Source organism: Babylonia areolata, chromosome 10 (genome assembly GCF_041734735.1).
Source record: "Babylonia areolata isolate BAREFJ2019XMU chromosome 10, ASM4173473v1, whole genome shotgun sequence".
Lineage (NCBI taxonomy): Eukaryota > Metazoa > Mollusca > Gastropoda > Neogastropoda > Buccinidae > Babylonia > Babylonia areolata.
The window spans coordinates 12,667,640-12,682,536 of NC_134885.1; the positions used below are offsets into that span (position 1 = coordinate 12,667,640).

Sequence of the window (14,897 nt, forward strand, 5' to 3'; positions counted from 1 at the left end):
ATATGTATAATCTATGTCAAAGGTATTTTTACACTGCTCCCATTCAGGAACTGGTGAAAATACAGGTATTTTTGCAATCTGTTTGCCTTTCATCTGTGGCACTAATGATATTTGATGTGACTGTATCAGTAGATGTCATGGACTGTATTGTCTTAGCTTTTTTAGCAAATCTTTTTGTGAACTCCGTTTAACTTCTTTGTTGAAAAGGTTTCATATGCAGAAGACTTGATAAAAATTTTCTTGCTGGAGCTTTCCTTTGTTCATCAAGAGATAAAACACCTGCTTCTCTGGTAGTTCCTGAATTTGATGTATGAATGGGCACACCTAGAGCGAGTTTATACTAAGCCTTACAGTCAATGCTTTGCAGCTTCTTTAACAAATGCAGTGGAGCACTGAAAATTACATCTTGAGCGTGAACGTACGAGGGAGGTAGCGAGAGACATTAAAGCTTTGGTATCTTGCCCGCAATGCTGTTTACAAATTTTTTTAAGGAAATTTAGACCTTTCCTTGCTTTGTTTGATATATAGTCGATATGATAATTCCACGAAAGTTTCAAAGAAAGATACACACCCCAAAATTTAAGAGATTGTGTATATCTTATAATAGTACCATTTATTGTAAACACAGGGAGCTTTTCTGGGTCAGATCCTGTATTAAATAGCAGCATGTTTGTTTTTTCTAAGGACAATGATAAGCCATTTTCTGTCATAAAGTTGCTGATTTTATCAAGTTCCCACTGGTATATTTTCTTTATGTAATTCAATGTACTAGTAGGCGTTTTATTTTTCATTGTCACCTTCATCCATGAACAAATATCATCAGCAAATTGAACTAAGACTGTATCTTTGGCTTGCTTGTTCAGTCGGCGAGGCTCTAAGCACCATAATTTGATTTGATTTGATTCGGTTGATCTGCTGATAATATATTAAATAAAAATCGGAGAAATTACTGATCCTTGTAGTAAACCCATGTGTAATTGTTCGGGGTTTGAATATGTATTTCCTATTCTTACTTGTATAAATCTATGATGATATTTCCCGTTCTTACTTGTATAAATCTGTCTGATAAAAAACTTCTAATACAATTATACATGTTGTCTGCAATACCAATATTTTTCAGTTTATATAAAAGTCGAGCAAGCCACTCTTGGTTGTATGCTTTTTTCACATTTAAAAAAAGTCACTTGAACATTTTTTCGCCTTGCAAACTGTTGCTTTACCTGTGTAGTCAGTTTAACTAGATGTTCTGTGGTAGATCTACTTTTTCTTAAGCCAGCTTGAATAGTAGGAATCACATGCTTCTCACAATGATGCACAAGTCTTTTTAAAACTCTTTTTTTTTTCATTAGTTTGCATGCATGCGATGTTAGGGCAACTGGTCAGTAACTGTTTTTATCTGTTTTGGGTGTGCCCCGTTTATGTACTTGGACAACAATTGAGTAAATGTTTCCATACAAGTGGAAGGTCACAATCAGACCAACATTTCTTTAAAATTAAGTGTAAGAAGTCAGTAAAATTTCTGGGCAAATATTTCAACATTTCGTTTGAAATTCCATCTAGACCAACAGATGTTTTTTTGCTGCCGAGATTTGAGAGACATTCCTTTATTTCATCTAGTGTTATTTCACTATTTATATATATAGGTGATTTACGCACTCTGAATCTTGGTATGCTTCATTTTTCTCTTGGCTTTCTCTGTACTGTGTATGTTCTGACAAACTAGCGTTTCTATTGTAATTAGCAAACGTATCAGCAAAAACCTCAGCCTTTTAGATATTTGAAGGTAGATCTGAATGGTCCAGTTTAATAGGGCATTGTGGTAAATTCATTCCATTTTTCACTGTTTTTAGTTTTTCCCATACCTTTTGCATATCTTTGTGATTGAAAACTGAATTTGTGCAGAAAGATGACCAGTATTGCTTTTTCGCTTGTGCGTTAACCCTGTTAGCTTAATTTTTAGCTTTTTTCATCTCAAAATGATTTGTGGGAGATCGTTCTATTAAGTATATTTTAAATTTTGACTTCTTTTCTTTCTTTACTGCTGCACAAGCCTCGTTTCACCAGGTATTACCTGAGTGCTTATGAGATAAAACGTTGAATGCAAATTTGGGAATTTATCCCAGTTCGCAAGTCTGTAATCATATTTTGGAATTATATCCTCGGTTGGATCTATCGACTGAGATATTTTAGATTTGAGCCTCGTGATAATAGGTAAATAATGATTATCAAGGATGTCTTCCAGTGTATTCCAGTCACATATTGGTGCCAGATCTGGTGAATTTAGGGTGAGATCTATGGTAGTTGCTCTATGACTTGGATTGTCTAGGATACGTGTTATTCTGTCATCTTTCTGTGTCTCTGTGTGTGCGATGTGTGTATGTGTGTGTTTTCAGTAAAGCATTAGTTCATCTAATGATAAGTGGCTTATGGACTTTGTGTGTATGTCTCTGTGTGTTGTCAGTAAAGCGTTAATTAATCTGATGATAATTGGTTTCTAGACTGTGTATGTGTTGTCAGTACAACTCAAGTTTATCTGATGGTAAATGGATACTGTATTCTCTGTGTGTGTTGTCAGTAAAGCACTAATTAACCTGATGATAAATGGCTAATGGACTCTGTGTGTGTGTGTGTGTGTGTGTCAGTAAAGTACTAATTAACCTGATGATAAATGGCTTATGGACTCTGTGTGTGTGTGTGTGTGGTCATTAAAGCATTAGTTAATCTGATGATAAATGGCTAATGGACTGTGTATGCATTGTCAGTTCAACTCATGTTTATCTGATGATAAATGGTCACAAAAGTCTTCAAGGAGCAATTTAACAATTGGTCATTTGACTGGCTGTGGACTGATATAGGCCTGCAGGAAACCTGGGGAGAAAAACAAAAAAAACACTGTGCCTTTCTGAGGCAGAGAAATTGCCAGTAACACAATGTGCACATCGAAAGAAAAAAACGATAGATGTGTTGAGATTTCATGTGATCAGATGTTCATTGCTCATTGATGAAATGCTCAATATATACATTTTACCAATATAAGGCTCAGACTTCAGTAAAGGAATAGGGAAAATGTCAGTGTGAAGCAGTTCAAACTGTTTTAACCGACAGTGTGGCTCCTGGAGAATTCAAGGTTTTGGGTAAATCAAATTAGTATTTTAGGAATATATGACAGTCAGGGGATGGAGTGGGCTTGGGGTTGGCAGCAATTAGCACTGGTTTGAACCCCACAGTCGCCAGTATTTTCTCCCCCTCCACTAGACCTGAAGTGGTGGTCTGGACGCTAGTCATTCTGTTGAGATGATAAACTGAGGTCCCATGTGCAGCATGCACTTAGCGCACAAAATATAACCCATAGCAACAAAACGGTTGTTGCTGGCAAAATTCTATGGAAAAAACAACTTCTTCGATAAGAAAACAAATAAAAATCACAGATAAGAACGAAACAAAAAAAAATGGGTGGTGCTCTCAGTGTAGTGACATGCTGTTCATTTTGGAGAGCAGCTCAGATTTCACACAGAGAAATCTGTTGTGACAAAAGAGTAATACAATACAATACAATACAATACAATACATGTTACTGCAGATATCAGTGGCAGAAGAAATAAGAAACAACTCTGAAGAGATTCGGGGAGGGAGGTGGAGGGGGGATATAATTATTGGTGGAATATGACAATACTCATACACTCATACCAGGTGAATGGACCAGAGATCAAAAGAAAGAAAAGGAGAAGAAAACAAAGAGAGATATAGAGTCACAAAAAAAGGAGAAATCTCTGACACAGAATTTCCAGAAGATGGGCATGTGGAGTGATGGCCTAGAGATAACGCGTCCGCCTAGGAAGCGAAAGAATCTGAGCATGCTGGTTCAAATCATGGTTCAGCCACCAATATTTTCTCCCCTTCCACTAGACCTTGAGTGTGTGGTCTGGACGCTAGTCATTCGGATGAGATGATAACCGAGGTCCCATGTGGAGCATGCACTTAGTGCACATAAAAGAACCCATGGTGACAAAAGGGTTGTTCCTGGCAAAATTCTGCAGAAAAGTCCACTTCAAGAGGAAAAACAAATAAAACTGCACGCAGAAAAGAATACCCCCCCCCCCCCACCCCCCACCCCCCCACCCCACCCCAAAAAAAAAAGTGTGGCGCTGTCGTGTATCGACACGCTCTCCCTGGGGAGAGCAGCCCGAATTTCACAGAGAGAAATCTGTTGTGACAAAAAGAGAAATACAATACAATACTGTTCACTGAACAAGCTCCCAGCCTGCAAGAGGAGGACTGAGGGGAGGAATGACCAAGTGTCAGATCTGAACAAACGGTAGATCATTGTGCATGCCTGATGGGAGATGACTCACTGCTGAAAACAGACTTCACCACAGCTATAATGACTAAATAATGACTGAATTTCTGCAGCCGTATGTCTTTCTTTCTTTCTCTCTGTCTCACTCTCATTTGCTCTCTCCCTGTTTCCCTGCCTCATACATACAACACACATACATACAGACATGCATATACTTATACACACACACACACACACACACACACACACACACACACACACACACACACACACACACACACCAGTGTTCCCAAAAACGTACATATGTGCGTAAATGACGCACAGATTTACAACTTTGACGCACAAAATTTTTACCCTGTGCGTCAATGTGACGCACACTTTTTCCTGAAACTAACAAGCATCTTACGGCTTCCAGGAAAACCGCGAAGCACGCATCGTGGGCCTAAGCTTAGGCTAGTGCATAGCAGATGAAACTGAGCTGGCCAAAAACGTGTTAGAGTAACTTCCCTTGCCGATGCAGGCAAACGCTGTTGTGTGTTCATTAGTAGTGAGTATGGTTATGTGCTCATTATAAGTAGTTGACTGTGTTTTCATTGTATTCAAGCATTTCGAATGTCCTTGTTTGGAGAAGGTGTGGGTTTCTTTTCATTTTCATTGTACAATTGTCTTCATTGATTTTTTGTATGTTTTCCTGTTGACCCTCAGAAATGTGACAATGACCCTCAAAAATTCCAGTCAAAGGGTCACAGTGACCCTCAAAAAATCAGGCCCATTGGGAACACTGACACACATCTGTACATACATGCATCGATAGATAGACAGATAGAAACAAGGAAAGACAGGGTTTTTTTTTAAAATTTTTATATCTTATCTCTGAAAGGATGGAACAGTGTTGGTTGATAAGTAGTGTAACATTTAATCGTTATCATTACAGCTTTTGAAGGGAAGTGAGAAGGACACAGAGTCACAGTATGTTGTAGCACAACAGGTAGATGAACACTGTAGCAGACAGGACATGAATACAGGCTCCCTGCTCACAGAACAAGGTGTGATAGCGTTCTTTGTCACAGTAACTGTATGTTGTAGCACAACAGGTAGATGAACTTTGTAGCAGACAGGACATGAATACAGGCTCCCTACACATGGAACAAGGTGTGATAGCGTTCTTTGTCACACAGTCACTGTATGTCGTAGCACAACCGATAGATGAACACTGTAGCAGGCAGGACATGAATACAGGCTCCCTGCTCACAGAACAAGGAGTGATAGCGTTCTTTGTTACAGAATCACAGTATGTTGTAACAGTAGCAGACAGAACATAAATACAGGCTCCGTGCACATAGAACAAGGTGTGATAGCGTTCTTTGTCACAGAGTCACAGTATGTTGTAGCACAACAGCAAGATGAACACTGTAGCAGACAGAACATGAATACAGACTCCCTGCTCACAGAACAAGGTGTGATAGCATTCTTTGTTGTGCAATCCGCAGCTGACGTGATGGGAGAAGAGGAGAATGAGGAGGTCAACATCGTCTTCATGAAGCTGCCAGGGGAACAGGGGTGAGTTGGTCTACATCTTTCCCCTCCCTCTTTCTTTTTTTTTTTTTTTTTTTTCAACAGTTTTCAGTCAGAGGTTTACAGATGCAAGTATGTCGTGTGGTGGCCTTGTCATAACGTGTACACGTAGGAAGCGAGAGAGGATCTAAGCACACAAGATCGAATCCCACAGTATATTTTCCCCCTCCGCTTGACCTTGAATGGTGGTCTTGGCACCGGTCATTAAGATGAGGTGATAAACGAAGGTCCCACGTGTAGCATGCTAATAAAAGAACCCACGGCAACAAGAGGGTAGGCCCTGGCAAAATTGTGAAGAAAAATCCACTTTGATGGGAGAACACATACGCTTGCAGACAGAGAAAAAGGAGAGAGAAATGAAGATGGTGCTGCACTGTAGTGACACGCTCTCCCTGGGGAGAGCAACCTGAATTTCACACAGAGAAATCTTCTGTGACAAAAGAGTATTACAATATGACATAATATAGAGTTTACATGGAGGGGGTTTTTTTTGGGGTTTTTTTTTTGTTTGTTTTATATATATATATATAAAGAACCTGAAAACTGCTCAGAACATGGATCCTTAAACTTAAGAATGACATAGGTACGTAGATTCTGTGTGATTTTCAATTATGGTCACAAATTTTGTCCTGTACTATGGTGCTCATTTCTGCATAAATTTGTCGCATCCCATCGTGATTTTGCAACAACAACAAAAAAACATACCTGTCAAATTGAAAATTACGTGGTCTGGAGAATGAGATTAGGTAATTTTACCTGGAATGAATTGGGTCAAGCCTTAATGTGACTTAGAACCCTCTACCATTTTTTTCTGGCCACAGCCGAGGAATAATGATGATAATAAAAATGGATACTTATATAGCATACTATCCAGAAATCTGCCCAAGGTGCTGTACAAAAGCACTTTTGTACATAGTACAGTGCATCAATTTGTATGTATGCAGACCAAAATGTGACTAACAAACTACACACACACACACACACACATGCTCACAATGCATACATGCATTCTAACATACATATGTACATAAAAACAGCTGCCCTCCACACACACACGCATTCATTGGCACACACAAACACGCACAGCCACACACACACAGCCACACACGTGCACACACACACACACACACACACAGAGACTAATACTAACACACACACACACACACACACACATACATTCATACACACGTATGTGCATGTGGACACACACGTATGTATACACACATAGTAAAGCACACCACACGCAAAGGAATACTAGGAAAAGGTTTTATGTGAGATGTTTGAAAGCTGAGATGTTTGAAAGCAAGAGGGTTAAACGTTTTACCAAAGACAGGTGTTTTCCTTCTCTGTCTGTGCGCAGGCAAAGCAAGCCCAGGGAATGGAACGTGAAAGTGAAGGTGAGAACACACTGTGTCACTGCAGGGTCCTGGTTTGAACAAAAACCTCTTTTTCACAATGATTTCACTGAAGATGAAGAGGGCAATTCATGAATAAACAAAAGACCTGTTGAAAATTGGAAGTTATGTGGAGTGATGGCCTAGAGGTAACGCGTCCACCTAGGAAGCGAGAGAATCTGAGTGCGCTGGTTCGAATCATGGCTCAGCTGCCGATATTTTCTCCCCCTCCACTAGACCTTGAGTGGTGGTCTGGATGCTAGTCATTCGGATGAGACGATAAACCGAGGTCCCGTGTGCAGCATGCACTTAGCGCACGTTAAAGAACCCACAGCAACAAAAGGGTTGTTCCTGGCAAAATTCTGTAGAAATTTCCACTGTGATAGGAAAAACAAATAAAACTGCACGCAGGAAAAAATACAAAAAAAAATTGAGTGGCACTGTAGTGTAGCGACGCGCTCTCCCTGCGGAGAGCAGCCCGAATTTCACACAGAGAAACCTGTTGTGTTAAAAAGAAATACAAATACAAATACAAACTGCGGGATGGGGGGCATTGTGGAAATGATTGGGTGGGAACAGGGTCCTGATTGGAACAAAAACCTATGTCGCACAAACAATTTCATTCAAGATGAAAAGGAAAATTCATGAATAAACAAAAGACCTGTTGAGATTTAGGACGGAATGGGAGTGGGGGGCGGGGGGTGATATATGAAGGAAACAAAACGACATTTCAGTGTGTCAAAGTAAACAAAATTCCGTTGCATAAAAAGGAATCAGTCTAATATCATCATCTTAGATGAACAGACTATAAATGAATAAACAAATGAACAAAAAAGGGAATACAAAAGACCAGTTGGAAATTAAAAGAGAAAAGAAGAGGGGGGGGGTGGGGGGGGGGGGTAGAAGGAAGGATCAGAACGGAACAAAACGGCAGTCAGTGAAAGTCAACATGAAAGGATGGGAGGGACAGTGATGTGGCCAGGAAAGTGGCAACAGAAGGGTGGCCAGGAAAGTGGCAACAGAAGGGTGGCCAGGAAAGTGGCAACAGAAGGGTGGCCAGGAAAGTGCGGCAACAGAAGGGTGGCCAGGAAAGTGTGGCAACAGAAGGGTGGCCAGGAAAGTGTGGCAACAGAAGGGTGGCCAGGAAAGTGGCAACAGAAGGGTGGCCAGGAAAGTGTGGCAACCAAAGGGTGGCAGGGTGGCCAGGAAAGTGTGGCAACAGAAGGGTGGCCAGGAAAGTATGGCAACAGAAGGGTGGGACAATGGTGTGGCCAGGAAAGTGTGGCAACAGAAGGGAGGGACAGTGATGTGGCCAGGAAAGTGTGGCAACAGAAGGGTGGGACAGTGGTGTGGCCAGGAAAGTGTGGCAACAGAAGGGAGGTACAATAGTGGGGCCAGGAAAATGTGGCAACAGAATAGAGGGACAATAGTGTGGCCAGGAAAGTGTGGCAACAGAAGGGTGGGACAATGGTGTGGCCAGGAAAGTGTGGCAACAGAAGGGTGGCCAGGAAAGTGTAGCAACAGAAGTGTGGCCAGGAAAGTGTGGCAACAGAAGGGTGGCCAGGAAAGTGTGGCAACAGAAGTGTGGCCAGGAAAGTGTGGCAACAGAAGGGTGGGACAGTGGTGTGGCCAGGAAAGTGTGGCAACAGAAGGGAGGTACAATAGTGGGGACAGGAAAATGTGGCAACAGACGGGTGGCCAGGAAAGTGTGGCAACAGACGGGTGGCCAGGAAAGTGTGGCAACAGAAGGGTGGGACAATGATGTGGCCAGGAAAGTGTGGCAACAGAAGGGTGGGACAATGATGTGGCCAGGAAAGTATGGCAACAGAAGGGTGGGACAATGATGTGGCCAGGAAAGTGTGGCAACAGAAGGCCACACAAACACTACAGGGAAGTTGTGGTCAAGGCTTCACCACTGTACTGTCTGAGGACTTGGGCAGACCATCTTCCGCATCAGACAAAAGTGATGTTATCCTGATTCAGGAAGCGACTCGGACGGCGAGGCTTTGACAACGCTGATGTTGACCTGTGAACATAAAGCAGCCACAGTGTGTCTGTGAGCTTGGAGCAGTGGCCTTGTGCTAATGAACCCGGACTTGGAAGCAAGAGTGTACTTGAGTTTGAGTCCTGGATGGACCAAGATATTTGATTCCCCTTTTCATTAGTCCTTGAGTTGTGGTTTGGGAGCTTTTCTTTCGGATGAGACAAATAAACTAAGGTCATGTATGCAGCATGCACTTTGCTCATCTAAAAGAATCTTCAGTGACAAACGAATTTTGTTGAAACATCAGTTTCGACAGTAAAGTGAATACACTGGCCGACAGGGAAGCACAGACCGAATTTCACAAATTGAAATTTGTTGTGACAAAAAGTGATACAAAAGCATGTGACTTCAGCTCATACTGTAGTATTTTGTTTTTGGAGTACCGAAGTTGTGAGAATGACCGAGAGAATGAAATGGCCTGAGAGAGAACGTTCAAACAATGCTTTGTTTTCTTTTGCAGTTTATATTTCTGTTTTCTTGTTTTTGTCAACTTTTCTTTCTGTCAATTATTTGTGTAATGAATTTGTGAAGATGCTGTATGAGATGGATATATGCCATTTCCTCCTTCCCTGGTCCCATCACTCCCCCTCCCTCTTAACACTTTCCTCCCTCCCTCCCTCCCTCCCTCCCTCCCAACATACACACTTGCACACACACACACACACACACACACACACACACACACGCACATTTGCCCATGCATGCATGCGCACACACACACATACACACTATGGCATGCACATGCATGCTCATGTGTGCGCACACACACACACACACACACACACACACACACACACACACACACACACACACTTGTGCATGCACATGTGTGCACACTCACTCACAAAGCACGTAAGCAACTGTATGGTTGTCTGCGTCGCTGGGGACTCAGATGTGTGACTTCACTTGTGAGCTGCAAACATAGTTTCGGTCTCCTGTCAAGGGCACAAACGTCAAGTGTCCGTTTCCTGCTGTCTTTCCCGGTCACCTCAACAGGGAGAGGGAAACTTATACGGAATGTCTGCTGCTTTGGAAAGAACAGTTGGCGTGTAAGGTTGAACAAACACACACTTTGTGTGTGTGTGTTTGAACAGAGATGAGGAAGGATAGAAATCCATTTGTTTTGGGGGTGGCCTCACATTGTTAGAGGGGCTGGGGGTGGCAGAGGGGTTGTACCCTCTATCATAATGTCCTCTCTCGGGACTTCCTTGTGGACAACAAACTGTTTCAGACCCATCCTCACCTCACACAATTCCTTTCCTTCAAGGAATGAGGGGACAGTGTAAGCTTTAAGCTTGTTGACGCTCTGTTGTCATTGTTTGCATTGTAATCATGTGTACTGTTGAACAATTAGAGATTATACTGTCCTCTGCAAGTTGTTTCTATAGGTGTGCTGACTTCTGTTTCCATGGTTTCATTGCAGACGGAGAAGCAGGTGGAGGAGGCATCACAGCCAGCCCTACTGAACTCCCCTGTCGTCCGCAAAAGTCGAAGGAGCCGCCACTCACAAAAGTCGTCTTGATGTTGGGCTCTGAGGGCTTTCAAAACTCTGACTGTCACTCCATGTGAATAGTTTGGTTTATTATAGTGGATTATGGCATGCTGTAGGCTTTGCTTTGTACAGGTACATTGATGGAGGCATTGGTGACAGCTGTATTCGATAGGCCGTTGTAGCGGAAGATAAAGTGTGGACTGTACAGAAAGTAATGAAAAGTGTGGTTGGTAATTGTCAGATGATTGCAATTTTTGTTGTTGGTTTTACTGTACAAAGATGAATGTACAAACGGTTTGAACATACATTTTTTTTTTTTTTTAATCCTTTGTTATGATTTTTGGTAATCTTGGGATGATAAAATAAGCAGAAGGGCTGACGTCCTCAACAGTCTTATTTGCCTTAGGAGCTTGATGGTTAAGATAACGTCATGAAATGTCCTTTTTTTTTCTTCTTTTTTTTTCTTTTTTTAAAAAATTCAGATGTCACAGATTCTTGTGTTGAATGTGGCTGAATTGTTTATGTAGTTGGGCAGTCCTGATATGGCCCTGTGTTGTCAGATGTGCTACATAAACACAGTGAATTAAATGTTAATATCGGTCTCCACACTGACCTGTTTCTATAGGTCACCGTACTGACAGGTCTTACCTGTTTCTATAGGTCACCATACTGACAGGTCTTACCTGACTGTTTCTATAGGTCACCATACTGACAGGTCTTACCTGACTGTTTCTATAGGTCACCATACTGACAGGTCTTACCTGTTTCTAGAGGTCACCATACTGACAGGTCTTACCTGACTGTTTCTAGAGGTCACCATACTGACAGGTCTTACCTGTTTCTAGAGGTCACCATACTGACAGGTCTTACCTGACTGTTTCTATAGGTCACCATACTGACAGGTCTTACCTGTTTCTAGAGGTCACCATACTGAATGGTCTTACCTATTTCTATAGGTCACCATACTGACAGGTCTTACCTGTTTCTAGAGGTCACCATACTGACAGGTCTTACCTGACTGTTTCTATAGGTCACCATACTGACAGGTCTTACCTGTTTCTATAGGTCACCATACTGACAGGTCTTACCTGACTGTTTCTATAGGTCACCATACTGACAGGTCTTACCTGTTTCTAGAGGTCACCATACTGAATGGTCTTACCTGTTTCTATAGGTCTCCATACTGACAGGTCTTACCTGACTGTTTCTAGAGGTCACCATACTGACAGGTCTTACCTGACTGTTTCTATAGGTCACCATACTGACAGGTCTTACCTGTTTCTAGAGGTCACCATACTGAATGGTCTTACCTGTTTCTAGAGGTCACCATACTGAATGGTCTTACCTGTTTCTAGAGGTCACCATACTGACAGGTCTTACCTGTTTCTAGAGGTCACCATACTGAATGGTCTTACCTATTTCTATAGGTCTCCACACTAACAGGTCTTACCTGACTGTTTCTATAGGTCACCATACTGACAGGTCTTACCTGTTTCTAGAGGTCACCATACTGACAGGTCTTACCTGACTGTTTCTATAGGTCACCATACTGACAGGTCTTACCTGACTGTTTCTATAGGTCTCCACACTGACATACTGACAGGTCTTTTTTTTTTCTTTTCTTTTAGATTCTAAGAAATAGGTGGCTAGGGTCATTATTTTGATTATTTATCGAGAACCAATGAAGATACAAAAAAAAAAATCTGACTGTTAAATGACAGTGTTGTCTACCATATTTCCGTGAAGTTCTATCATTTTTGTATGACAGTTATTAGTTTTTGTGAATTTAGTCATAGAGCCACTGCCCAAAAATGATTCCTGTGCTTGTTAGTATGGTTTCAGTGCATGGCCATACCTGAGTGTCTTGTACATAATCACTGTTTCCTACAAAGTTTGTTTGTTCACTGTCTTTTTAATTATATTATTATTAATTAGTTAGTTAGTTAGTTATATATTTATTTATTTATTTTATTTTATTTTGCACCCTTATAGTTAACTTCATCAAGTTTTTGCGCCTTATACATATTATTATTAGTAGTAGTAGTTCTTTTTTTTATGTATTTATCCTTTTTTTTTTCTTCTTTTTCTCAAGGCCTGACTAAGCGCGTTGGGTTACGCTGCTGGTCAGGCATCTGCTTGGCAGATGTGGTGTAGCATATATGGATTTGTCCGAACGCAGTAACACCTCCTTGAGCTACTGAAACTGAAACTGAAACCTCTGTAACTTATGGACCACAGTCTTATTAGTTTTTATTCTTTTTTGTCGCTTGCAGTGAAGGTTATATTTCTCAAGAAAAACACATGTAATCCAATGCCACTTAAATTCTTCAAAATCACAGAACACACAATCATATTCCATCAAAACCAGCGAAGAATTACACAGCAGAATCTTCTTCAAGGAGTATACATAAACACTGACAAGATCACTTCACATACACAGTTTATTGTCTTATTTTGCAAACACGCTTTATTATCTTATTATGTAAACACGCTTTATTGTCTTATTATGCAAATACTTATTACTGTTACTCATGATCTACAGTCATCATTACTGCCTGCAGTTATTATGCAGACACTTATTTCTGTCATAATGACTCATAAGCATGTTGTCATTGACAGCTTTGCACTGCAGTGCTCTGTTGAGTCAGGTAGGCACAGGAGTTGTGCACCAACCTTATCTCCCCACAAGGAGGAAGAGTCCAAAAGCTGAAGTGGGGCACAGGAGTTGTGCACCAACCTTATCTCCCCACAAGGAGGAAGAGTCCAAAAGCTGAAGTGGGGCACAGGAGTTGTAGTCCAACCTGTTCTCCCCACAAGGAGGAAGAGTCCAAAAGCTGAAGTCGGGCACATGAGTTGTGCGCCACAGGGAGGAAGAAGAGTCCAAAAGTTGAAGGGGGCCACAGGAGTCGTGCGCCGACCTGTTCTCCCAAAAGCTGAAGGGGGCCACAGGAGTCGTGCACCGACCTGTTCTCCCAAAAGCTGAAGGGGGCCACAGGAGTCGTGCGCCGACGTGTTCTCCCCAAAGCTGAAGGGGGCCACAGGAGTCGTGCGCCGACGTGTTCTCCCCAAAGCTGAAGGGGGCCACAGGAGTCGTGCGCCGACCTGTTCTCCCAAAAGCTGAAGGGGGCCACAGGAGTCGTGCGCCGACGTGTTCTCCCAAAAGCTGAAGGGGGCCACAGGAGTCGTGCGCCGACCTGTTCTCCCAAAAGCTGAAGGGGGCCACAGGAGTCGTGCGCCGACGTGTTCTCCCAAAAACTGAAGGGGGCCACAGGAGTCGTGCGCCGACCTGTTCTCCCAAAAGCTGAAGGGGGCCACAGGAGTCGTGCGCCGACCTGTTCTCCCAAAAGCTGAAGGGGGCCACAGGAGTCGTGCGCCGACCTGTTCTCCCAAAAGCTGAAGGGGGCCAGAGGAAGGTAGCAGAATGGTTAAGATACTTATCTGCCAATACAGTGTGAGGACCTGGGTTTTGAGTCCCAGTCTCGCCCTGTCTCCCATGTTTAATTGGAAAATCAAAGATCAGACTGAGCGTCTAGTCATTCAGATGAGACAATAATCCACGGTCCCTCTTGCAGCACGCAATTGGTGCATTGAAAAAGAACCCATGGTGACAAAAGTGTTGTCCTGTGGCAAAATTCTGCAGAAGGAATCCACTCTGATATGTATGATAGTCAGTCATGTATTTGTATTTCTTTTTATCACAACAGATGTCTCTGTGTGAAATTCGGGCTGCTCTCCCAAGGGAGAGCGCATCGCTACACTACAGCGCCACCCAATTTTTTGTATTTTTTCCTGCTAGCAGTTTTATTTGTTTTTCCTATCAAAGTGGATTTTTCTACAGAATTTTGCCAGGAACAACCCTTTTGTTGCCATGGGTTCTTTTACGTGCGCTAAGTGCATGCTGCACACAGGACCTCAATTTATCGTCTCATCCGAATGACTAGCGTCCAGACCACCACTCAAGGTCTAGTGCAGGGGGAGAAAATATCGGCGGCTGAGCCGTGATTCAAACCAGCGCGCTCAGATTCTCTCACTTCCTAGGCGGACGCGTTACCTCTAGGCCATCAATCCATGACCATCAGAACAGCAGAGGAGGTG

General features: G+C 42.4%; 1 protein-coding gene across 1 annotated transcript in view; it reads left to right on the plus strand.

Annotated features, from left to right (window-relative positions):
* Positions 1-14,602, plus strand: part of LOC143286792 (condensin-2 complex subunit D3-L-like) — an 87,196-nt gene extending 72,594 nt beyond the window's left edge. The window contains exons 43-47 of the mRNA XM_076594577.1: positions 48-65; positions 5,788-5,857; positions 7,233-7,269; positions 10,734-12,054; positions 12,304-14,602. Of these exons, the coding sequence (XP_076450692.1) occupies positions 48-65; positions 5,788-5,857; positions 7,233-7,269; positions 10,734-10,832 (224 nt within the window). The 3' untranslated portion in view covers positions 10,833-12,054; positions 12,304-14,602. The remainder of the gene's footprint in view (positions 1-47; positions 66-5,787; positions 5,858-7,232; positions 7,270-10,733; positions 12,055-12,303) is intronic.
* Positions 14,603-14,897: the final 295 nt, after the last annotated feature.